The 23,985-nt window shown below is 56.6% G+C and overlaps 1 protein-coding gene across 3 annotated transcripts; it reads right to left on the bottom strand.

The window, feature by feature from the left end:
- Window positions 1–6,380: 6,380 nt before the first annotated feature.
- DHX38 (DEAH-box helicase 38) lies at window positions 6,381–23,893 on the bottom strand. Of its 3 annotated transcripts, none has more exons than XM_080552428.1 (26): window positions 23,390–23,893; window positions 22,707–22,894; window positions 22,444–22,548; window positions 21,860–22,025; window positions 21,623–21,741; window positions 21,398–21,525; window positions 21,024–21,179; window positions 19,904–20,065; window positions 19,711–19,818; window positions 18,692–18,804; window positions 18,453–18,590; window positions 18,013–18,199; window positions 17,738–17,923; window positions 17,136–17,276; window positions 16,852–16,962; window positions 16,656–16,772; window positions 16,299–16,406; window positions 16,068–16,180; window positions 15,273–15,481; window positions 15,032–15,186; window positions 14,799–14,954; window positions 14,589–14,723; window positions 14,386–14,511; window positions 13,882–13,977; window positions 13,535–13,656; window positions 6,381–10,197 (listed from the first exon to the last, which is right to left on the bottom strand). In XM_080552428.1, the coding sequence occupies exons 1-26, from the start codon at window positions 23,719–23,721 to the stop codon at window positions 10,158–10,160; spliced, it is 3,717 nt and encodes a 1,238-aa protein (XP_080408554.1). In that variant the 5' UTR covers window positions 23,722–23,893; the 3' UTR covers window positions 6,381–10,157. The 3 variants fall into 3 exon arrangements, with proteins under 3 accessions (XP_080408554.1, XP_080408553.1, XP_080408555.1); XM_080552427.1 differs by lacking the exon at window positions 6,381–10,197 and adding an exon at window positions 13,137–13,391 and having other exon boundaries at window positions 23,390–23,892; XM_080552429.1 differs by lacking the exon at window positions 6,381–10,197 and adding an exon at window positions 13,137–13,391 and having other exon boundaries at window positions 21,398–21,474; window positions 23,390–23,891.
- Between the last annotated feature and the right edge of the window lie 92 nt (window positions 23,894–23,985).

Genomic DNA, 23,985 nt, shown 5'->3' with positions numbered 1-23,985 from the left:
GGCGCCGGCACCGACGGGGGGGCTGACCGCGCCCCGGCACAGCGCCCCCGGCACAGCGCCCCCTGCCCATGGACCCCCCCGACCCCCCCCGGTCTCCCGTCACCCCGCGCCCCCCTGCCCCCGCCGCACGCTCGCACCCAGCCACCCCCACGTCCTCCTGCCCTGGTGTCCCCTGGGCCCTGCCGGCCCCCCCCGCCCTGCATCCCGCACGTCCGCGACTCCCCCAGCCTCCCCGCACCCGGCCTCCATCTGCTGGGCCTCGTCCTGCCCCGTTTCCTTAGAATTCCTCCTGCCCCATCCTCCCACCTGCCAGGCTCCATCTGCCCTGGCATCCCACCCCTCCTTGGGGTCAGTCTCTCTGTGCCCTGGGCCTCCCGCTCCCCTCAGTCCCCACCTGCCCCAGCCTCCAGCAGCCCTTGGGCATCGCACAACCCCGGTCTCGCTGCAGAACGCCCCCCTCTTGGGGTGCCTTGCCCTCTTGGCCCCCCCTTTGGGCCTCCCCGTTTGACCTCCTGCTCTCTTTCAGTCACTCCCTGCCTGTCTCACCTCCAGCTCACAGATGGGGTTACCACTTCCCTTCCAGTGCTGCATTCCTCTGGCCTCCCCATTCCCCTCCAGCCTCTCACTGTCTTCCAGTGTCCAACTCCTTTTTGGCTGCCCTTAAGCCCCTTAAGCCCTCCCATCTACCAGGATTCCCAAATCCCCTTTGGGGCTTCCTTGCCTTTTTGGCCTCCATATGCCCTCCAGCCAACCTTTCCCCTTTGGGGACATCCTTGCCATCTTTTTCAGGCCTTCCTTTTTTTTTTTTTTTTTCCTCTCTCTGCCATGTGTCTTCTAACTCTTATTATGGACGGCTGCTTCCTTTTGGCTTCCCCCTCCTGATACGCCTCCACCCTTTTTTAGGTCTCCCTCTGACCTCACAATCCCCTTTTCAGCTTTTTTCTATTGTACAAATGACATCTACAGATCACCTCGTGGCAAGGCTGAGGGAGGTGGTAGAATTAGACTGCAGTTGCCTTGGTCCCTTCCCTTCCCTTCCCTTCCCTTCCCTTCCCTTCCCTTCCCTTCCCTTCCCTTCCCTTCCCTTCCCTTCCCTTCCCTTCCCTTCCCTTCCCTTCCCTTCCCTTCCCTTCCCTTCCCTTCCCTTCCCTTCCCTTCCCTTCTCCAGGCCTAGCCTATACCATCCGAGCATACTCAAAAGCATTGCTATTGTGTTTGCAAATGTTTGTTTCCGGGGAAAAAGTTAGGCCACATGAGGACGAAAGCCTGGTTAAGCTTAAAAATATGTAGCTATTTTTCCTGTGGTTAGAGTTATTTTTAACACTAGTAATTTCTAACATGCAAGTATTTTTCCACTCATTCCATAACTCAGAAGTAGTTGAAAGGAGGTTAATCAAAGATCTGAATTAAATGCATCTTCAGGAAAAGGCTTGGCATGGAAAATTTTAGCTGCAAACAGAAGTGTTTCAAGGAGGAGCTGAGCCTGGGTATGATGTTATCCTGTCAGTGACTTTCTCAGCCTGCAAAACACTGGTGCGCAGGTAACCTCAGCTCACCTACTTCCCAGGAACAGCCTCCCCCCCCGACCAGGACTGGAACCCTGGATAAAGCTTTCAGCCCAAGATCTCCTTCAGCACTTCTGTCACTTGTATTGCCCCTTCAAGCACAAACCCAGCAATATGTCCCAGAGCCCCCAGGGCACTGCAGCAGGCAGTGAAGAACCGACGTGGTATCTCCCACCCCACTGCAGGACCAGAACTAATTCCTGCTTTGGAATCAGTACCTGATTGTACAGCTGTCCAAACCATATTTTTAAATGGCCAATGATGGCACAGCTCCTTCAGCACTCGGTTAACTCTGCCAAGATTTAACTATTAATGTATATGCTTTATTTCCAGTTTATATTTGGCCTGCTTCAGCTTACAGTCATTAGATTGAGATGTGCTTTTGCCTGCTAGATCTAAGAGCTTTCTGTTACCAGCTTGGTTCTTCACATTACAGACTGCATGCAGACGTGTGAGTCAACTGCCCCTCGCTCTCCTCTCCACAGCCCCGCACACGCGGCACCTCTCCAGCCTTGCGTGCCGAGGCGGCGCCTGCGGCTCTTGGCATTGCCCAGCACCGCGAGCACCTCGGCTCCCGCAGCCGCTGAGGGGCCGCAGCTCCTGCGAGATGTGTCTGCCACTAGCTCAGCAATCCTGTTTACTTCTTAGTCCCAGCATCCAGAACTTCTGTGGTGGTCCCCCCACCAATCTGTGTGGGCATGAATTTGTCATTACTTTCTAATCATTCATTTCTTTGTTTTCATACACATGGTAGGTAAAAGTACTGCTATCTGCTCTGACATGGCTGCCTCTCAGCTGCAGGAGGAATTCACCATCCCCTGTGCTTCTTTGCATGCTCCAGGAGTTTGCTCATATTAAAGTGATACCATCTGGTTTTGCTCTAAACTGCTTTTTCCCTTCCATTTCCTCAGTCACGGTATACTGGGAGCTGGTACAGCGACCATGCAGTCCAGGAAACCACAAGGAGAGAGGGAGGCAGTGTTTGGGATGGGGTGGAGAAAAGCATCTGCACGAATTGTGGTGGGAAGGCAGCCACTCAAAAAGGTTCTTCCGGAACTTCTATACTGGCAAAAAAATGCATTCCCACAGTGGGCATGCCCCAAACTGGTGCGAGTAGATGTATTGGTCAAAACCAGACAGAATTCGGGGGAGAAGGGGCAGGTGATACTATTAGCATAGGCAGTAAATTCTGAAATCTAACTGAATTAACATAATAGCAATGGCATAAAGGCAGCATTCCCTCCATTCTGTGGCGGGTAAAGTAAAGAAGGGGCTGCAAGAGAAAGGTGGGTTAAAATGCAGGAGACTTCTAGGCTATTAAATATTTTGCATACTTGGACAGGCCTCCTTATAAAATACCACCTGAAACCACCAGGTGTATTTTGGAGCTGGACATGTCTAGACATAGTGTGATAAAACAACAAAGAAAATAATGATTTAAAGTCCTCCCTGTCCAGGAGATTTTCCTGCTTTCCAAAGTGCAAAGGCATGGCCATTGCTTTCTAAACACTGGCCACTTACAATGGCTGCTAGGAAAGCACATCCAGCCCCACATCTGTTGGCTGTTTGAGAAGCCAGCCATCCGGCAGCGCCACACAGAGCCCCTCAGTCTGCAGACCAGGGCCATGGGCTCCCCGGCGTGCCGGGGCTATACGGAGGGAAGGGACGGCATTTGCACTTGGGCCACATTTCCAGGTCACTCCGGATCTGTTCCTGTTACGCAGAGGATCGCAGGCAGGACACTCTGACCTGTATGTTTATTTAACTGTCTGTGCAGACGTTTGCAAACTGCCCTCTTGTGCCTACCACGGCTGACTCCGTCTGTGGTCATGGCTGGATGTTCAGCTGCTCAAATGGCTGTCAGTGTGTTCAGCACACTACTGGGACGTGCAAATGCCATGCCTGCCGCTGCGCCTATATTAACTGCACAAGGCTTTTATGCACTCACATAGAAACAAGCAAGACCTTATCTGTGCCTTGGCTTTCCTGTGCAAAATGGGGATAATAACACTTGCTCATTTTGCAGAAGGGCTATGCAGTTCAGCTCATGAATATAAAGCAATTTGAGATCCTCTGATGGAAGGCGCTAGAGATGGACAAAGGGGTACTAATGCCACAAAGCTAAGTCCAAAGCACTGGTCTCACCCAGCTGTACTGTGTTTGCTAATCCAAGTGTGTAATCAGCACATCCATAGGCGACATGTTGGTTCAGGCTGTGTAATACACAGCAACTTCAAAGCAGGCTCTCAACATGAGCTCATGCCGCTGGAGTGGGGCAGTCGGTGCCTGAGCACACTGCTGCAGGACTGGCGTTGTGCAGATGGAAGTGGAAAACTGCCTGGTGGCAGGAGTGTGAGATGGGTGTATATCTAAACACAGTGCTGGTGTCACTCCCCAAACAGAAAACATCTCAACCTCCCTCCTCCTGCCCCCACCTCTGCCTGCCAGCTCCTCTGAATGAAGTCTCAGCTTTGTTTTACTGATTTCCATTTTGTATCCTAAAATATTCACTCCAAGTTCCGCTTGACAGACGTCCCTAATCTAATCTCCACGTCTGCTTTCTAATTTTTGCAGTCAGGATAAAACAAATCGGCTGGCGTTAATTGCCTGTGCAGCGGCCTGGAGCTTTGAGCCGTGATTTACGAGCTCAGAGCAGGCGCTCTGCAACACATTTTTCTTAATTTATTTTTAATGAGTCTCTCAATTAATTTTCTTGGAAACATCTTAATGATGTTGGAGGCGGGTGTTAATGAGGTTTGCACCAGCGCCTCATTTTGCATATTTTAAAGTACTGAATGGCATCACAAGCAAGCTCCTAGTCCTAAAAAAGAAAAAGGCTTAAAGCTGGGAGGAGACACCATCCTCAGTACTGCTACCTCAGCTTAGATGTTCGGGCTGTATGGGGCTGTTTGTGATGTTCAGTGTTGGGCAGCTGAAGTTGGCCAAACCCACAGAGATAGGACGACCCCAGCAGCATAGGAGGGCTGAGGGGCAGTGCTGGGGCACAGGCCAATGACCAGGACACTTCTTAACGGACAGGATCAAAGCCAGGACTCGGCACCTGGGCATGCTGTGTTTTTCCCTCGAGCCCTCTGTGCCGGTGTCCCCCATGACATTCCCCCGCCGAGCCCCTGGGGCAGGAGCACCCCAGGGCGCAGGGCTGGGCTGTGCACAGCAGCAGCCGTGGGGCACTGTGGGGCATCCACGCCAGCTTGCAGGGTCTCTGGTAATTGCTGGTGCGTGTGCCGGCGAGAGGCAGCAGCTGGATCGCCTTTGTTTTCTCACAGCACGTCAGTCTTCATTAAACCAGAGAGGAATGAAAATGGATTCACTTTTGTCCCAGCCAGAACGTGGCAGCTGTTTAATTTCAATTAACGTGGCACTGAAAAGAATAACATTACGGCAGTAATTAAAGTGAGACGTCTCCCACCCCCAGCGCCGCTCGGTGCAAGGTGCCAGCTCACCCAATAGGGTCCAGCTTGGCCCCACGCTCTCCCAGCAGCAGGCAAGCAAGAACAGGCATATGTGGGTCAGGTTTGTGGGGCTGCCCCCCAGGCTTGCCAGGACAGAGCTGGAACAGGGTTGTGCCCTTGCCATGCTACGCCCGCCTGCAGCAACCAGCCACAGGGCAGCAGGATCGGCGGCACGACCCCTGGAGGTGAGGGCAGCGTGGCACGGCATGGCACAGCACAGCACACATGGCGTGGCAGCGTGGACCATCACAGTGCGTGTGTGCAGCAGCTGGCTCGCAGTGGGCACAGGCTGGCGACGCAGCCAGGGCTGCTGCTGGCAGTAGCCAGGGAGGACGTGGCAAAGGCCCAACGTACGTACGTGGAGGCTGCAAGTGGGCCGTGGTGCCAGAGGCAGCAGATCTGGGTGCACACCGCTGCAGGACATCAGTGCTGTGCCAAGCTGCGCTGCTGTGTGCCAGGCAGAGCTGTGCTGCTCTGGGCAGAGCGGCACGGGCTCCTCCAGGCTCCACTGCCACCATGGGGCTGGTTCTCGCCTGCGCTGCCATGAGCAGGGTGCTGCCAGGGGAGGGCAGCCCACTCTAATTAAAGCAGCAATAGCGCAGTGATGGAGCACCAAGGAAGGAGAACATACATGTAGGTTCTGTGCTCTGGCTGCCACTGCCTGAGCAAGATGAAAATCTGCTGGGAGATTCTGTTCCCTTGCACTGGCAGAAACTAGAGCTGAATTCAGCTGCGTTCTGCACGCAGCTGGCAGCAGTGGGGGTTAAGTGGCCCTGCTCACGCCACCGTCGGTTCTGCGCCCACTCCCACTGCCTGTGGCTGCAACCCGCTGGCGGAGCAGGTCGTCATGGCAACCGACGATTCCTCTTACGGTACATCTGAGTTCACCTTCTGGGCCCAGCTCGGCCTTGGAAATTTCCAGCTAAAGTACTTGCTCATGAAGCAGCACTGAGCATCAGCGAGGGGGGGGGGGGGGGTCACAGGGAGCCCCGTGGCACAGGCAGCCAGGGCCAGTGGCAAGTTTGTGCCCCGGGCATCGCCTCACGGCTGCACCGGGGCTCCTGGGCAGGAAGGGTCGACCCAGCCGCTCACTCGCTCTCAGCCCTTTGCCAGGGCACTTCCCATCCCCTTGCCGCCGCTGCAGCCGTTGACTGATCAATCCCACCGTATTTGATGTGCTCAGGCACCACAGGCCCATTTCACCAGCCCTCGATTTCACTCCCACCCACAGCAGCACCCACAGTTTGCCTCTGTGGACTGCTTTTCATACAGCTGTGCAGCCACACACTTACCCACCCTGCACTAGCACTGCCCCTCTTGCTGCGGTCCTTCGGCAGCTTGATGAATTAATACCCATGCATCCCACTGCCACAGGGAGACCTGTGGGCACACCGTTTGGGACAGGTCTCCTGCGCCCAGGAAACTGGCCAGAGGTCGCTGCGCGCCCAGAGCCGACACCGACTCCTGCTGCCAGCATCTGTCCCCCCCCCCCCCGGTGACAGCCGCCCACCTCTCCCCAGCAGGCTGGCATTAAACGCGTGCCCGTGGATTTGGATCACTGTCGGCTCCCCCAGCAGCGGCTGGGCTCGAAGCCAGGCCCAGTTCCACGCCCAGGACTTCTTCCCACCCACAGGAGCAGTGCTTGTCCCAAGCCCCGAGCAGGCACTGGGGTGTGCTCAGCCTCCCTCGGGGCCCATGGGCTGGGTCCCCACTGTGGCATGCTGCTGCGGTGGGCTCGCCGGCCCCAGACGGTTCGTGCCGTGCAGAGCAGAGGGGCCCCCACCGCAGCCACCTGCCCCCAGCTGTGGCCACCGTACTGCCAGGGCTGCCCAGGGCCCGCTGTGTTCAGTTACCACAGCACACGCAGGCAGAGGGCTCGGTGGTGGGTTTTTTTCCAACTATTGATCTGGTGCTTTGAGAGGGGAAAAAAAAATCTCCTTGGCTGTCTAAACACTATTGATCTGTGCCGGGAAGCCGCACGGACAGGGAAGGGCGTGGAAAAATTGAAATTTCATTTCCGACAACTTGTTCCTGTTATTTTTACTCTTCTGGACTGTGAGAAACACAGAGCAGCAGCCTCGGTCGATACCTCCTCCAGCAGCTGGACACAGCTCCGCGGGGCAGCTCAGGGAGTCGCAGGCAGGCCCGGCAGGCCGGGGACGGCTGCCCCAGGGGCACAGCACCGAGCACGGCGCTGCTGCTGGCCCTCTGGCCACGGGCTGCAACGTTCCCTGGGGCCAACAATGGGTCTGGAGCATGGCACGACGGTGGCACAGAGACAAGAGGGCGCAAGGACAACATGAGGCTGGTGAGGACAGCACAAGGGTGCTGCAAGGCCCAGCACATGCAGCAGTACTGAGCACACGAGCACCAGGAGGCGTTCCCTGGTGGATACCTGAGCAGAGTCCGGGGTCACCAGGTTCTGGTTCCGGGCATTGTCCCAAGAATTGGCCAGGGCTGGGCTGCACCAGGGCAGAGCGTCATGACGTGCCAGGGATGGAGCACGGCTGAGGGGGAGTGTGGCACGCAAAGCCTGCGGTGAGGGCTGGGGGCACTGGGGGGGGCCCTGCTCCCCGGAGAGGGGCCTGCTGCTGCCAGAGGGGGGCCGGGGGCCCTCGCGTGGCTCCAACCTGTCAGCAGTGCCGTGCCTTCACAGGAGCCCCCTGCTCAGCATCTCCCCCTGGCACCAGGCGCTCCTGAGATGGGGAGCGCCAATGCCAGGCAGTGATGGTGGGGCTGCACAGGCAGGGCTGGGTGGTGTCCTTGGCTGCCCCTCCCTGGGGCCATGGGTTGTTCAGAGCCAAGGGGAAAGGCCCGCCTGGTGTTCTGGCCCTCCAGCAGTGAGAGTGACCAAAACATGGCACATTCAGGGAGGTTCCTGCACCCCTGGGACAGCCTGAGCAGCCCTGGGGAGGGCTGCCAGGAGCAGAGGCGGCGATGGCAGAGCTGAGCAGCTCCACGCAGCAGTGTCAGCAGGAGATGGAGAGCTGCCAGTCCCAGGTGAGTGGTGCAGGGCCCCGCGCCCACCCAAGGCACGAGGTGCACAGCGCAGGCTGGTGGCTGGGCAGTGCAGGAGGCCCTGGCCAGCCCTTGCCCCTGCCAGCAGAGAGCACATCCACAGGGGCTGGGGACAGCACAAGGGCTTGGGGCAGGCATCCAGGCCTGCTGCAGCTGCTCCGGTCCTGGTGCCTCCATTTCCCACAGCAGCCACAGGTCACACCGGCATCACTGCAGCGATTGTAGGATGCTCAGGTGTTTGAGAGCCCATTGGGTGCTGCCTGAACACACACAGGTTGTTGTCGCTGGGGGGTGGGGGGGGGAGGTCTGCACCCACCAGTCGTTAATACAGTCCCTTGCTGCTCTCTGACCAAAACCTGGGCTGCCCGTACAGTCATTCAAACCCAGTGCCTGGCAGGAGCTGCAGAAAGGGCTGGCTACTGGGTACCAGCCACAGCAGTGAGACAGACAGCTGCTGCTTGTGCTGTGTCCTAGGGCCAGAGGGAAGCAGAGGTGCCAGAGCCCCAGCAAAGAGAGCCCCAGGCATGCCAGGCCACAGAGCAGCAGGAGCTGGAGCCAGCACACGTGCTGGCCTCCTTACAGGCGCTGCAGCTGGACCTGGACATCTGCAGGGGCAGGAACTGCAAGCGGCTGGTCCAGCTACAGCAGCAAGAGTGCGTGGTGGAGCAGAAACACCAGGATTTGGTCTTTCTGATGCAGCACTACCAGGAGGTGATAGGCAAGGTACCACCACCGGGTGCAGGAGCCATGGGCCAGGCTGTACAAGTCCCCTGCCCTTGGCCACATGTTCCCTGCAGCCAGCTCCACCCAGCTGAGACACCATCCCTGCCCGACAGCCTTGCTTGTGCAAACAGGCAGCGATCAGCCCACCCAGCCCCAAAACAAGGTAGGCATAGCTGCTGCAACCCCGTGCACCCAGCTGAGCAGAGCTGGGGGCCTGCACTCTACAGTGGTCCCACTGACATCCTTGTATTGGTGGCTCCAGCCATCCCGGAGTTAGTGGCACCTTGCAGCCCACAGCCTGAGGCATGGAGCTGGACTCACTGCCCTCCTCACAGGCCCACACCCCGCTACAGGTCAGGGACTACAGGGATGCCTTCCCTGGGGCCACTGGGTGTCCATCAGACACCACCGCAGCAGGAAGGGCACCAGGGGGCTGCATGAGTGACCCGAGGGCCAGGAGCCTGCAGCCATCCTGCCTCACTCCTGGGTCCAGCCACGTCCCTGCGCCAAAGGCGCTCCCCAGGAGCCCATTGCCCCCAGGCTGCCCCAAACCAACTGCCTCTCCAGCCCCAGCCCCAGCCCCTCTACAGCCAGAGCACAGGCGGCCTGGGGCAGTCCCACACCCGGCCAGGTGCCCGCACCCCAGTGCTGCACCTCTCCGCAGGGCCAGAAGGATGAGGCCGTGCAGACAGAGGTCACCTATGCAGGCTGCCGTGACAATGCTGACACCAGCCATGGACTTCCAAAAGAGCACGTGGAGCTGCTCGAGCAGGTCTGTGCTGGGGGCCCAGCACCCGCAGCACCAGCACCTGGGGCTGGCTGGGAGCTGGCAGGCAGCAGCTGGCCGTGCTGCTCGTGCAGGTGGTGGTGGAGGCAGAGGCAAAGCACCGCAGGCAGAAGAGGACAGCTGAGATGCCCCGGTGCCGGGCACAGGACACGCTGCAGGCTGAGCAGAGCACTGCCAAGGAAGGTGGGGTGGGTGAGGAGAGGGACACCCGGGGCTGGGACATGTGAGGGCTGCAGCCTGTGGCCTGCACCCCAGGGGTGCCTGCTCTGGCTAATTATCGGGCAGCCCAGGGCTTGCCACTGGTGGCAGAGAGCAGCAGCAAGGAGGCACCAGGTACCCAAAAGGGTCAGCATATGTGCCGCTAGAGGATGAGGCAGCACAGCAGGAAGACAGGAGGCAGCAGGCAGTGCATGCCTCCCCAGCAGTACCTGCACGTCCGCAGCGGCACTTAGTCCATCCTGGGACAATGGCAGGGAAAGGCTGAGAGCCCGTGGGCACCACAGGCTCCCTGTGCAATGGAACATCACTGGTTGCAGGGTTACAGGGCAACTCGGGAAAGGTGAAGAAGCAGCGCCCATAATACACGAGTCTTCAAGCTGGGGGGGAAGCAGCCCAGGGGGGCACAGGAACCCTGTGGAGAGCAAACATCCCAAAACCACACTGCAGGGCTGTGCCTGGAAGCTCAGGGAGGGGGGCCGGCTGACATTGCCACCCCTGCCCCCCTCCCTGAGCTTCCCAGAGTCTGTTCCCCCTGTCCCGAGCAGCCCAGGCAGCAGCACAGCAGCCACCAGCCTGGAGTCAGCAGCAGCGTGCGGAGGAGCAGTCGTGCCCAAGCCCGGGGAAGGGCACGCAGCACGAGGCCGGCCGCAGGGCAGAGGAGGAGCTGCGGGCACTGCAGGAGCAAGCAGCCAGCCGTGAGGCAGAGCTGGCACACAGCAGGTACGCAGGTCTCGCGGCTGGCTGCCCCCGGCACAGCCACAGCCCTGCCCCTGCCCTTTCCTTGGAGGGAGGGGGCCCTGGGGCTGCCACAGCTGGGGCTGTGCCCTTGCCTGCAGGGCACTGGCAGCATGGCTTCAGACAGAGCTGAGCCAGTGGCAGTGGAAACAGCAGGCGACCCTTGAGCAGGCAACGCAACACATGCATGCCACGGCCCGTGCCAAAGAGAAATTGCAGAAGAGCCAGGAGCAGCTCCACGCCCTAAGGGAGCAGGTAGGCAGCAGGCAAAACCTGCAAGTGTCCCTGGATCAGCCTGGCCCCACAGACAGCCCGGTACATGTCCAGTGCCAGACACAAGCTACCGTGCTGTGGGAACTGGAGGAAGAGCTATGCTGTCAGCTGGAGGGGAAAGAAAAGCTCCACCAAGAGCTGCTTCAGGCAAAGGACTGGACAAGCAGCCTTCTAGAAAGAGAAGAGAGCCCTGCAACGAAGCCTGTGCAGCAGGGAGCTGGGGTCAGCAGGGGGAGGGAAGGCACAGCACACAGCACCCACTAACGCTGTGCCTTCACTGCAGCTGAGGGTGCGGGAGGATCGGAGCCAGGGCCTGGAGCACAGCCTGGCTCAGCTGCAGGAAGAGCTGGGAGCCACCCGGGCCCGGGAGCAGCGAAGCCTGCAGCAGCTTAGCGAGGCCAAGGAGACCATCCAAGACCTGCAGCAGGTAGTGGCCTCCAGCAGAAAGCACGAGGCAGAGCTGCTGCAACAGGTAAGGGCACAAAAAGCACAGCCCCAGGACACAGCCAGCCACCACGCAGCCCGCAGTGCCTGAGCTGCAAAGGGACAGAGCTGCAGAGAGTACTTTCCTGCTCCTGAGCAGGACTAGCCCTGGGGAGCAGCCCAAGCTTGGCCAGCCACACTCCCAGCCCCACCACTTCACCTGCAGGTACAGGATGTGGCAACCCTACAGGCAGAGCTGGCCCAAGCCCAGCAAAAGAAAGCCAAGCAGGAGGAAAAGATTGCAGCCTATAAGGAACAGATGCAGCAGCTCCACTTGGAACTGAGGAACCTTCAGGAGGCCCAGGAGCAGAGCAAGCAGAAGGTAAGCATGCCCTAAGCCTTCCACCTGGCATCTGCGCTCATCCTGCATGTCTCTCACGGCCCCCCTGTGCCTCCCACAGGCCCACTCCCTCCAGCAGAGGCTGCAGGAGCTGAGCAGCCAAGCCCAGCGCTGGCAGCAGTTGCACCAGGACAGTCAGCAAGCTCTGGCTCTGCGGGAAGAGGAGCTGGTTGTTTGCAAGGTGGAGCTGGCTTTCCTCAAGGAAGAGCTCAGCAAGGCCATGGAGCAGGTGCAGGACAGGAACATGCAGCACCACAGCTCAAGGACAGGAGGAGTGCAGGCTGAGCCCCTGACACCAGAGGATAAACCCTGGCCCACAGGCACGGCAGAGGTGGAGAGGACATGCCAGGGGACGGCTCACTGCAGAGCCCAGGCCAACACGGGAGGAGGCTGTGGCTCTGTAAGCAGCAGCAGGGCTGAACATCACGTTCTTAAGTAGCCGTCTTTGTTCGGTTGCTAGAAATAAGCCCTCAGCATGAAACTAACACCTCACGACAGTTTGTAGCCAGTAGTGCTGGAGCAATGTTTTTTCTCTGATCCAGACAGCTCTCCCAAAACACAGGCAACTACTCCAGACCTGTGGCTCAGTCCTGAAGGCTGCTGCCCCAGCACAGCCTTGTTCCTGCACCTTCCTTCTGCCCTAGGCACATACAGGCTGAGGAAAGCAGTCATGTGGGGTCACCCACAGCACAGGGTATTGTTTTTTTCAGGTAGTAACCCTGCACACTTCCCACACCCTGGGATGGTCGAACAGCAGCAGGCCGCACCAGGAGAGGGAGCTGGTGCTGGTCAACATCAGCCAGTATGCGAAAGAGCAGATGTGAGTAAGAAGCCCTAGCCAAGTAGAGAGGGGCAGGTACCTGCCTTCTCCTCACACCAACTCACTCAGCTTACACCTCATTTTCAGGCAGTCAAGTGAGAAACGAGGGCAGAAGACCCAGCAGCAAATCAACCACGTTGCAGAGCTGACAGGCAACAAGGAGTAAGTGATGAACACAGGGACTGGGTCTGAGCAGTTAATGCTGCCCACAGGGGTTTATAGGACAAATGAACAACTACTGCCTCACCTCATCTCCCCCGCCTTTCTTTCTTCCAGGCATCTTCAGGACACACTGAGCACCTTGCAGGTAGAAAACAAGTACCTCAGGGTCAGAACACATGAGCAGCACCACAAGGGTGAGCAGATGAAGGTGAGCAAAATTCCTGACACAGCCTGGCCCAGAACAGTGCTGAGCTGACCCTCCCTTGTGTACTGGGACAGCTGGGCACCAGTTACTTGCCCAGAGCACAGGTCACGGACAAATTGCCTTTGCAGTATTCCAGGCCAGGTCTTGGCCAAGCACATGCTGTCTTTGCCCTCTAAGCCAGTGTAATTCTGTGCCTTGTCCCAGGCTGTACAGGGCAGCAACTTGACTGCACGAGCCATGCACAACTCCGCAGGGCTGCCTCTACCCAGAACTCAGCTCCAGGACGAGAAGTGACACAAAAAAAAAAAAAAAAAAGGTTAAAGACTGACAACCTTTAAACAAATAAAATTCTTTCTGTTCTGTAGCAAAAGTAGTGCCAAGCACCAAAACCTTCCAGGCCTACAAGCTGTAGCAAGCCTCACAGCAGTCAGAGAAGCTGAGCACTCCTAGGACTCAGCTGCTCTTGGAAATCTTTAAGCCTCGTAGCAATGGGCATTCCCTTCTCAGAGGCCAAAGCGGGCTGGGGTGCGTCGTGGTGTCAGGGGCTCCCCCTGCTCCTTCCGCCCAGGAGTGTAGATTTTAGTAGATCTGCCAGTAAAGGACAAGAGTGATTAGTGGAGAATACAACCTTTCCCTGCACCAGGAGCACCTGTGAAGAAGTTGGAATCCTCCATGCAGCTCACTACTGCTCTTAAGCATGCAACTGATGGCCAGTTAGTGCCAGCACCCACCTTGCGCTGCCCAGTGGGTTACGGCGCTCCTGCTCCTCCCGGCGGGCACGCAACTGCTCCTCAGCCAGAGCCATCTCTTCCTCCATGGCAGACACTTCCTCCTTGGCACGTCGGCGGTTTTCCTGGGGCAAAGCAGCAGCAGATCAGGGACTGGCAGGACTCTCTGCAGGCCCGCAAGTCTGATCCCTCCAAATAAAAAAACAACAACAACAACAACAAACAGACCCCCACCCAAGAACAGGCATGCAGCGGGGCTGTGTGCAGCAGGAACCCCACTCAGGCAACACTCCTTTCCAGTGTAGTAGCCTGCTGTCTGTCTGCCAGCTGGGTCTGAGCAGGAGACTCACCTGGCGCGACTTGCCAGCATGTTTGATACTGTAGAACATGGGTCCCAGCTCTGCCAGCCACTCTCCATCCACAGCAGTGACACACTGCATGTATTCCTGCAGTGAAAGAAGGAAAGACCAGGGTAGCAGGATGACACCCAGCGTCTGGACGCCATTGCCAGAGCCATGGCAGCTCCCACCCTCCTCCACTTGCTGATGGCAGTTCCGAAGCTAGGACTATACACCTTCCAGACAATTCCTCCAGGCCTCAGAAGCTGCTATGGGCCCTGAGAAGCTGCTATGGGCAGGACTTGGTGAGACTACAAAGATGTCCCACATATGCCAGGAAAATGTATCACAAAAGAGAAAAACAGGGCCCTACAGATGACAGAGACATGTCCAGTCAGTAGGGACGAGAAAGGCTGAGAACTACACCCTCCAATAGATCCTACTATCACAGCAAAGTCCTCCCACCTCCCTCAAAGCACTCTTTACCCTTCCTGCTAGCCCTCAGCTCTAGTTTACCTTGGTGGTCATGACCAGCTCGTGATACACAATGTAGTCTGGTGTGTAGCCCATGCCAAACAGAGAGCTCGTGGGATGCAGGTGACAGGGCATGCCTGTGCGGATGTTCACATACTCCCCAATGCCCTGCACAGAGAAGTGTGGTTAGTACATCAGTTCCCAGCAGGGGCCTCTCATCCCCCAGACAGGTACAGACCCCTCACCTTCAGCTTTGCAGCTTGATGGAAATACGCAGCACAGATGCACTTCCTGACAACATCCCAGTCAGTACCACAGGATGCTAGGCTCATCCGCTGCTGCACCATAATGTCCTTGAGCTGGGCACGCACCTCCCGCACCTGCAAAGACGTGCAGCAGTCAGATCCCTCCCTTATGTAAGGCTCCCTCCCCCAACCTCATTGCCACAGCCCCACCTTCCGCATGGCCTTGGCATGAATGAAGTGCTGGTTGCACCACAGTGTAGAGTAGTTGTTGTTTTTCCACTGCAGATAAACATTCAGGTAAGTCAAGTGATCACTCTCTGGGACAGCAAATTTCTCCCGCACTTGGTCACTCTCTTCCTCTCGACCCTGAAGAGTAAGCAAAGAACACAGGTTAGTCAGAGGGCAGGTAAAGGCCCTAAGCTGCTGGAAGAGCAAACAGGTACCTTAGGCCGATAGAAGATGGCAGGCACAGACAACATGGAAACAATGAGCAAGATCTCAGAGCTGCAGCCCATGTCACAGGAAACAATGAGCATTTTGGAGAGTGCAGGATCCAGTGGGAACTCCACCATGAGACGTCCTGTTGAAGTCAGACCACCTGGAGGAATACCATAAGGATCCATAGAGCAACTGGACAGGTCCTCAAAGTCCCGTTGGCTGGCAGCCTGCCCCAGCGGCCAGTACCTGTGTTATCCAGGGCTCCCAGGATCCACAGCTGGTACATGGAGTTCAGCATGTTGTCCTCAGGTGGTGGATCCATGAAGTGGAACTGCAGTAGGTCCTGTACACCCAGGGACTTGAGCAAAAGCACTACATTGGCAAGGTTGGTACGCTGGATCTCGGGCACTGTGGTTGTTAGCAGCTCATTCTTGTAGGCGCTCTGGGTGTAGAGCCTGGGGAGCAGATGCCAAGAGCATGCCCCTCCCCTTCAGGCCACTGCATTCCTCTGCGAATGACCAGCAGTTCCCAACCCAGCCAGGCCCTGCACACGGCAGCAGCTCTGCACTCAGCCAGGCCAAGGAGCAGAGCCCCAAGGAAGAACCTCTCCCAAGGCCACAGTGCAGCCTCCCCAGCACACAAGTGCCTGGACTGCAGCACGAGGTACACCCCCCTCATGTACAGTCTTGTTCCAGAGCAGTCTTAAAGCAAAGCCTTGAGATAGCTGCCTTTAGCTTGGCTATTGTCTTGAGAACATCAAAGCAGCTGGTTCAGCAATGGCAGAACAGCCACAAGTAAAGATTGGCAAGGTAAGAAACCAGAGAATACCCTTTCCTCTGCAGAGATACTAGGTCCAAAACAGACAGCCTCAAGGCCTTCCCACAGCCCTCATCTCCACAACACGTTCAAGGCAATGAACAGTTCTCCAGTGAAGAAAAAAAAATATATCTATATATATCTATATACATATATACACACACACACGTAGCCAGATGCCAAGCTGTGGTATGGCAGGAATAGGAACACCAGTGATGTGCCTACCTGAAGCAGTGACCTGGGCCCGTTCTGCCAGCTCGGCCCGCCCTCTGATTGGCATTGGCTTGACTGATGGGATAGATCTGCAGCGCATCCATGCCTATACGGGGATTGAAAACCTGCAGGGCACCAGAAAAACAGACTGAAGCAAGAGGAAGGCTGGGTCACTGGCAAAGAACTCCATCAACCCAACCCCAGAGATGACAGACATAAACAGTCCAGGAAACCTTTGCTTACCTTCAACTTGCAGTAGCCAGAATCAATCACAAACATGATGCCATCCACTGTCAGTGAAGTCTCTGCAATGTTAGTAGCAACAATGCACTTCCTGACCCCATCTGGAGCCTGCAAGTATACCACACATCAGTCAATTTGTTGGGCAATGGCTTCTACACCACTGAGGAAGAGTGCAGAGCAGCAATACAGAACCCAGGACAGGAGTGACTCTTGGGAAGTCAAAGGGGGCACATGCTTTCCCTCACCCTCCACGTGCAATACAAAAGGCATCTCTGCACCTCTCTCTCATGCCAACTAGAGTCTTCCCTGCACTAATCTCCCATCTGCCCAGTCCCATCAGAGAGTACGCATCAGCACCTTCTGGAAGATCTTGGCCTGTAAGTCAGATGGCAGCTGAGAATAGATAGGCAGTACAGCAAGAGCAGGCGCCTTCTCCAGTTCCTCAAGGTGCTCCACAATTTGCTCTGAGGTTACCTAGACACAAAGAGGAGTATTAACGTAAGATTGAAACAATAAAGGGGTGGGACAGTGCCTGCCCTTCCATCCAGCTCACCTCAATGTCCTCCTGGCCAGGCATGAAGACAAGGATGTCGCCAGGAGCACCAGACAAATGGACCTGCAGGGCTTGTTTCACAGCAGCCTCCACATAATCCTCTTGTGGGGTCTGAAAGACACATCCCAAATTACAGACACCAATAATCTCACCTGCCCCATCCTGTGTGTAAGGCTGCATCACGGCATGGGTACCCCTCTGCTTTCCTCTCTGTCCACTGCAGTGAGGTACACACAAGTCACCACACCCCCCTCACACCACAAACTCTCTCACATTGACCTTACCTTGCTGAAAAGAATATCAACAGGAAAAGTGCGCCCAGGAATATGGAAAATGGGAACGTTCCCGAAGAAGGAGGCAAACTTATCTGCATCCATGGTGGCAGAGGTGACAACAAGCTTCAGATCCGAGCGTCGTGCTACCACCTAGAAAATATATGAAAGGAACAATAGAAGAGTGGCATTTGTGGATACCTCCAGGCTACTTCCATCACTGCTGAGACAACAGGACAGGATGGAGCTTTCACCGTACTCTAGAGGCACTTACCACTAATGCCAGGGAAGGCATATGCTATACAATCCGTCCAGTTAAAAAGACGGTCTGACACCAGCCAAGAAAGCCTTATACCTGCAAGCATCCCTGTATCTAGAGCTTCTTAGTTAGCCAGCAAGCCTCTGGCAACACACTAAGGGAGATTTAAACCCTCAGAACCAAGGATCAGGACGTTTGAGCAGCAAGTGCAGTCAGAGATATGGGAGCCTCTCTTCATTTCCCTTTCCCAGGCCTGGGACAGAAGCACTGCCTCTGCCAATATTCTGCCCAAAGACCAGTTCACACGCCCTATGCGACTGTTTTAGAATCTTCCTGTAGCCCAACTCGCACACACCTCCCGTAACAGGCCAAAGAGCACATCAGTGTTGAGTGAGCGCTCATGTGCCTCATCCATGATGATAGCACTGTAGTTGTCCAGGTCAGCCTCTCGCAGTGACTCACGAAGGAGGATCCCATCTGTCATGTATTTGATTATCGTGTTCTCTGACGTGCAGTCCTCAAAGCGGATGGCATAGCCCACCTGGGAGGGCAGAGATATCAGCAAGTCTTCACCAGCCCTGCGCACTCACTGTCAACAGGCTGCACCCTCGCACATGCTGCCAGACTCACCTCCTCTCCCAGACGCACTCCCATCTCTTCGCTGACCCGCTTGGCAACGGACATGGCTGCCACTCTGCGGGGCTGGGTGCAGCCAATCATGCCGTAGTCTGTGTAGCCATCCTCATGGAGGTACTGCGTCAGCTGAGTTGTCTTCCCACTACCCGTCTCCCCTACCACAATCACAATGCTGTTGTCCCTGAAGAAAGGGAAAGAACATTTCTTCGTACACCACAAAGAAAGACTTTTTCATTCACAGCTCTGCTTGGCCACCCAAGAGTTGTCCTGCTTTAGCAGGAGAACTGCCATCAACCAGACAAAGCAATGGGTTTTGTTTTCTGAGGGTACAACTGCAAACAGGCCCTATATCAAGGAAAAATTCTCACTTGTGTTCCTGAGATGTAAGCCAATGCCACAGGGCTGCACTACGACCAGCTGCCTAACAACTGTACCTGAGGATGGAGAGCAGCTCCTGCTGTACAGCAAAGATGGGCAGATATTGTCTCTGCTCCAGGATTGATTTCTTCTTGGCAAACTCACTCCTTGCTTCACTTTTTTCTTTCATGTGTTCAGCGAACTTCTGCTCAGTCCTAAGGAAACACCAAAAGCCTTAAAGCTGTCTCTCCGCACACTTTGCTATGCCTACGGCCCCATCACCAGCTAAACATGAGCAATTCAAAGGAAGGATTACTTGTAATCCACTTTGCCATCTTCTGTCACCATCTCATCCTTCTCCTCCTCTTTCTTGATTCCCATAATGTCTCCCAGTTTTGTGCCTGCCAGCTCCCAGTGTTTATGCTGAGCCTGGGAAGGCAGAGAGCAGTGTAAGTGCCACAGTTGGGACTGAAAAAATCATTCTTCTGCACTCCTACTCGTAAGGCTAGAAAAGCATGTTAGCTTCACATTTCCTTAGTGCTACGAGAGAGAACACACATCCCACTCCTACAGCAAGTCTCCCTCTTCCAGCTGAACTGTGACAGACCTTTTAGACACTGGTCTGGATACAGACACAGCATGACCAACAGCCTCCTAAGAAAATGGTTCCAGCTGCTGACAGTTCCATTAAATTTGCACTTAGATCTGCACAAATCTGAACCAGAGTTAATCTTCCTGCTCTCAACAGGTACCTTCAGGTACTCCCACCTTTCTGGTTTTCTTTCACCTCTTGTATCAGGAGGTCAGCTTCCACCTTCATTCCACTCATAGTACGCCTACCTCAAATCCAGCTCAGTCTCAGTTTACAATGTACCTGTGCTTTCCCCACCACTATCACATAAGCTTTATAGAAAGTCTATTAGGCACACACCCACAAAGACTAATACACTACCTTACTGCATGCTCCTCCTCAAAACTCTTCTGCTGAGACAAGATCTACCCTGCTGCCACCCACACTAACTGTTGTCCATCTGAGCTACCCTGTATTCTTTCACCTGCTCTCCTCTTTCGTGATCCAAATCTCCTTTGGATCAAACTTCTCTGCACAAGTGCACAACAACTGACGTCCCGGGCAGTGCCTGAGGAAATCACATCACTACAGCGGCTTACGAGACAATGCAACAAACTGGGCTACCAGGACACCCCAGGTCACAAAAACACAGTGAACATCTTATCAGTGCCACCGAGGCCTGTATTCCACACAGTCCAAACAAAGGCTGCAAAGCCCTACATTACACGAACAGCGGGGCAGTAGGACAAAAGGTCATAGCATACCCTCTTACGCTCCTTTTGCTCCCTATGCTTGCGCACCAACTGGCTGCCTTTCCGAGCTATGATGGCCAAATCAGAAGTGGCATCTTTGACAGGGATGACCGGCTCTGGCTAGAGGAAAAAGGCATTGCTTCAATACAGAAAGCTCACACCTGTGAGGCTCCCTGCCGTTACAACCTTCAGCCACAGCCCCTACCTGCTTGGTGAAGACTATCCTCCCATCTAGGAATGGAGGCACCAGGTTATGCACCAGCAGATGCACTTTGGCTGAATTATCCTCTTCAAAATCTTCATCCACTTCAATCCGATGAACTACACCACTGGTCAACATGCGGTTTGTCTCCCACCGCTCGTTATCCTGCAGGAAACGACATATCAAAGGATTTTAACTACTACTTTCCATCACCTAAAACTCAAGAACAATCAAGAGACTCCTTACACCTACCCCACAGTATATACAACTCAAAGCAACTGCAAGGCAATAAATAAAGCAACACAGCTTGCTGCGAAGCACTACAGGACTGTGACCAAGTCATCATGGCCTAAGTTATTCATAAAAGTGGAAGCTAAAAGCAGGAAACCACTGAAGGCAAATCTGTAACTGATTCTCAATACACACCACGGTTATGCCACATGGTTTCAAGTACTGAAATGATCTAGGGCTGCATCTGCTAGTTTTCCTTCCCCCAAAAGGCAAAAAGAGTCTAGAGCCCCACAGACGAAACTAAGTAAGCCTGGAACGTGTATAACAAGTAACACTGAAGGTTCTAGCCTAAGGAACCCAAAAACAAGCACTTGAAAAAAAAAACACTAACTAGAAGCAGCAGGATACAGGAACACAGACTGGCGATACAAAGTACGTGGTTAACAGAATGGTCTCCAAGAAAACAGAGGGCAAACCGTCCACAACACCCCAGCTACACACTGAAGGCCAGAAGCCTGGAGACAACCCTACTCTTATGCTGCGATCAGCAGCCCTGAGTGTCTGGAGCAACATTGGACAGCCCCAATAACATGGTTCATGCCTCTGTATAGCAAGAGCACAGCCCTCTGCGTTCCAGCAGCCCAGGACGCTGTGACCAACTGCGGTCGCTAACTGAATTCTGCCCCATGCAGGAGATGCATGGCTGCACTTTCCAAGGGAATATAACAAGTTTCCCTGTGAGCTCATTCAGCCTGGGCCAGGACAAAGACTGCCCTTTTCACTCTGAGGGCAAGGGCTCAGCCGATCCCATCAGCAAGCAGATCCCTTAAGAAGCAGCAAAACGAGCAGCCCGCACACGCTGAGAGCAGCCAGCTCTGCATCTCGCCCCCACCTCATTGATCTGCCGCCGCTGTGCAGAGATGCGCTTCTGCTTCTGCTTGTGCAAGTGCTGCTCCCTCTTCTTCACATACTCCTCAGAGGAGTAGGCCAAGGGGTTGTGAAACTCGTCGTAGCCCTCGTCCATCATGTACCAGTCCCGGTCAGCTTGCTGGGAGGGGAGGTGCAGCGCTGAGCTCTGCTGCTTGCTCGGGCAGGGCCGGGCCCCCCGCCGCTCCCCGTCTGGCCGCCGGGGGGAGCCCGCCCGCCGCCAGCGGCCCCGACGCAAGGCCAGCGGCGGTCCCCGGCCGCCCCCCGCGGCACGGCTCTCCCGGTGCCTCGGGTCCGTAGCCCGGCGTTCACCAGGTGCCCAGCTCCCCAGGCTCCTACCCGCTGGTCGTCCTCCCACTGCTGCCGTTCCTCCTCTGTCTCGAAGGCGATGCCCTCCTCCCCGTCCTCACGCCGCCCTACAGAAGAGGGGCTGGTCAGCACGGGCCACCAGCCCCACCAGGCTGTCGCTGTAGGAGGGAATCCCACAAGACCTGTCCTTGTGCTGCACAGGGTTAGAGGACTCCACCGCTGCCCAGCCTCGGCAGTCCTCCGCAGACTCCTCACCTCTGCCTCTGGACAGCCGTGGTGTGGCCCCCAGGTGTCTCCGGTCATCAGCCCACTCGTTATATTTGTACGACGGTGTGGGCAACGGCGTCTTATCCGAGTACCTGCTTCTTACAGACCTGTGAAAACAGCATGAAGAAGGAATCAGTGCCTACAGCACGGTGCTAATCTTACACACACCCTCCTGCCCTTTCTTGCAGATCGCTGGCTCGTAGCCACACCCCCAGCTGCCAATACCTGTCCCGGTCTCTCCGATCCGTGTCCCGCAAGGATGATGCCCGGTGGCTGCGCTCTGAGTCTCGATAGGAAGGTGTGGGGGAGGGAGATTCCCACTGTGAGCGGCGGGAACTGCTGTAACCACTGTCATCTTCCTCCCAGCTGGAGCGAGACGGCGTGGCTGCATCTAGTAGAGGAGACGATGATTGACAACCGGTGTTCACACTGTGGCCTTAGGCACCTGCAGCCACTTTCCGCCTTCTACCAAGGAGCACAGGGGGCACCCATCTGCTGTCCCTCTAAGAGAAGGAGCTGATGCACTGCCTCCAAGGAAAATTGCCAGAGGAACACATCTGTATCTCAAAGACCCAGAACGAAACTCAGTGGGCAGGGATCAGCCAGGTCTTCGCACACAACTGGCAGATCACTCCCGGTCCTACATCCAGGAAGAGCCAGGAGTTTTACGCCTGTCCTAACCGCAGGCCTTAAAAAATACCGGATTTTTTACTAACGTTCATCCTGACAAAAACAGCAAGAGCCCAAAAAAGTAACACGCCCTTTCCCATTAGATTTTACGTGAGAACTCTGCTAAGTCCCACTCCTACCTTTAGGACGATGCCTGGGACTCTCTGGTTCGCTCCTCCTGCTGCTCCGTTCCAATGAGCCATCTCTCTCTGACCTGCTGCTGTGACGACTTCTGTCCCGCTCCTCTGGAGAGGGAAAATAAGATCAGATGCCCCGTGCACAAACAGACTTCCCAAATCTACCCTAGAAAACACCCTGAGCACCAGTCAAGGGCAACAAAGAGGCTAAGGAACAAGCCCCACGTCTCTAAGCAAAAAGAGTCACAAACATCTCAAACTGTTACCGCGGTCTCGTTTACGATCGTGGTTCCGATCCCTGCTGCGCTCCTTCTTCCGTTCCTTTTCCTCCTTGGAGGACGCAAAGACACCATGCTCACGGCGGTCTCTTTCCCGCTGCCGACTGCGTTCCCAAAACTCCTCGCTGACACCTCCTGTGTAGGAAGGTGTTTCTACATGGACAGAACGATAATGCCTAGAAAGGTAGAGCAGAAAGAAAGCTTACAGTGCTGAGGAATAGCTAGCCTTGAATTCATCTCCTGTAACTCCAGTGTCCTAGTCTCCACAATAGCAGAAGCTTGTGGGTAGGAACGCTCTCTCCATCCTTTGCTGGCAGCCCAGCACATCTGTTGGTGTTTTCAGACACGAGCGCTTCTAAGGAGGCTGCCGCTCCCAAACGTCAGGAGGCAGACAACAACGCGGACAGTGCGTTTAGTGCTTGCAGGCCTAACAGCATCTAAAAACATCCCTGGCCGCCACGCCTCAGGGACGGCACCAGCCCGAGAGCTCTTCTGGGACCTCCTCGGGTCCCCGGCGACGGCCCCGGCCCTCCCGGCCGCAGGGAGGTCACGGCCCCGCGGGCACCACGCTCCCGCACGCAGCCGATGCTTGCGGCCAGTGCCCCGGCAGGGACCGGGCTGCCGCGGAGCCTTCGGGCCCCTGCGAGCGCCGGGCACCCCGCGGACCGCACCTGTCCTTGCGGGCGCTCCGGCTGCTGCGGCCGGCCTCCGCCTCCTCCTCCTCCTCGTCCTCCTCGGGGCTGCCCGCCTCGTCGCGGCCCTCCTCCCAGTCCCTGTAGGAGCACACCCGGGACCGCTTGCCGCCGCCGGCCGCCGCCTCCTCCTCGCGCTCCCGCCGCTTCTGCGCCGCCAGCACGTCCAGGCCCAGCAGCGAGGCCCGCGGCGCCGGCGCCTTGAAGACGTGCTGCTCGGCCGCGGCGCTGCGCCCCCGCAGGAGCAGCCCGCCGGCCTCGGGGCCCGTCCCGGCCAGCCGGTGCAGCGACTGCTCGCCCGCCTCCGCCATCGCCGCTACCGCGCCGCGCCGGCACCCATGGGGCCTGCGGGCGCCCAGGACGCGAGGCCTGCCGCCGCCGGCCGCCTGCCGCCGGGGAGGCACCGGCCCGGGCCCGCCCCCGGGCGCTCAGCGGCCGCGACCCCGCCCCGGGCCCCGCGCACCACGGCCGCGGCGGCAGCAGCCCGCGGGCGGCCCGGCCACCACAGAGCCCGACGGCCGCGGGACAGAGCGCCCCCAGCGCCCTCGGCGGACTTCCGGCGGGGGGACGGCGGA

This window comes from Anser brachyrhynchus (genome assembly GCF_964034855.1).
Source record: "Anser brachyrhynchus genome assembly, chromosome: 12".
In the NCBI taxonomy this organism is placed as follows: domain Eukaryota; kingdom Metazoa; phylum Chordata; class Aves; order Anseriformes; family Anatidae; genus Anser; species Anser brachyrhynchus.
Note: the sequence above shows the minus strand (reverse complement) of the source record. Positions and strands in the feature narration are given on the sequence as shown.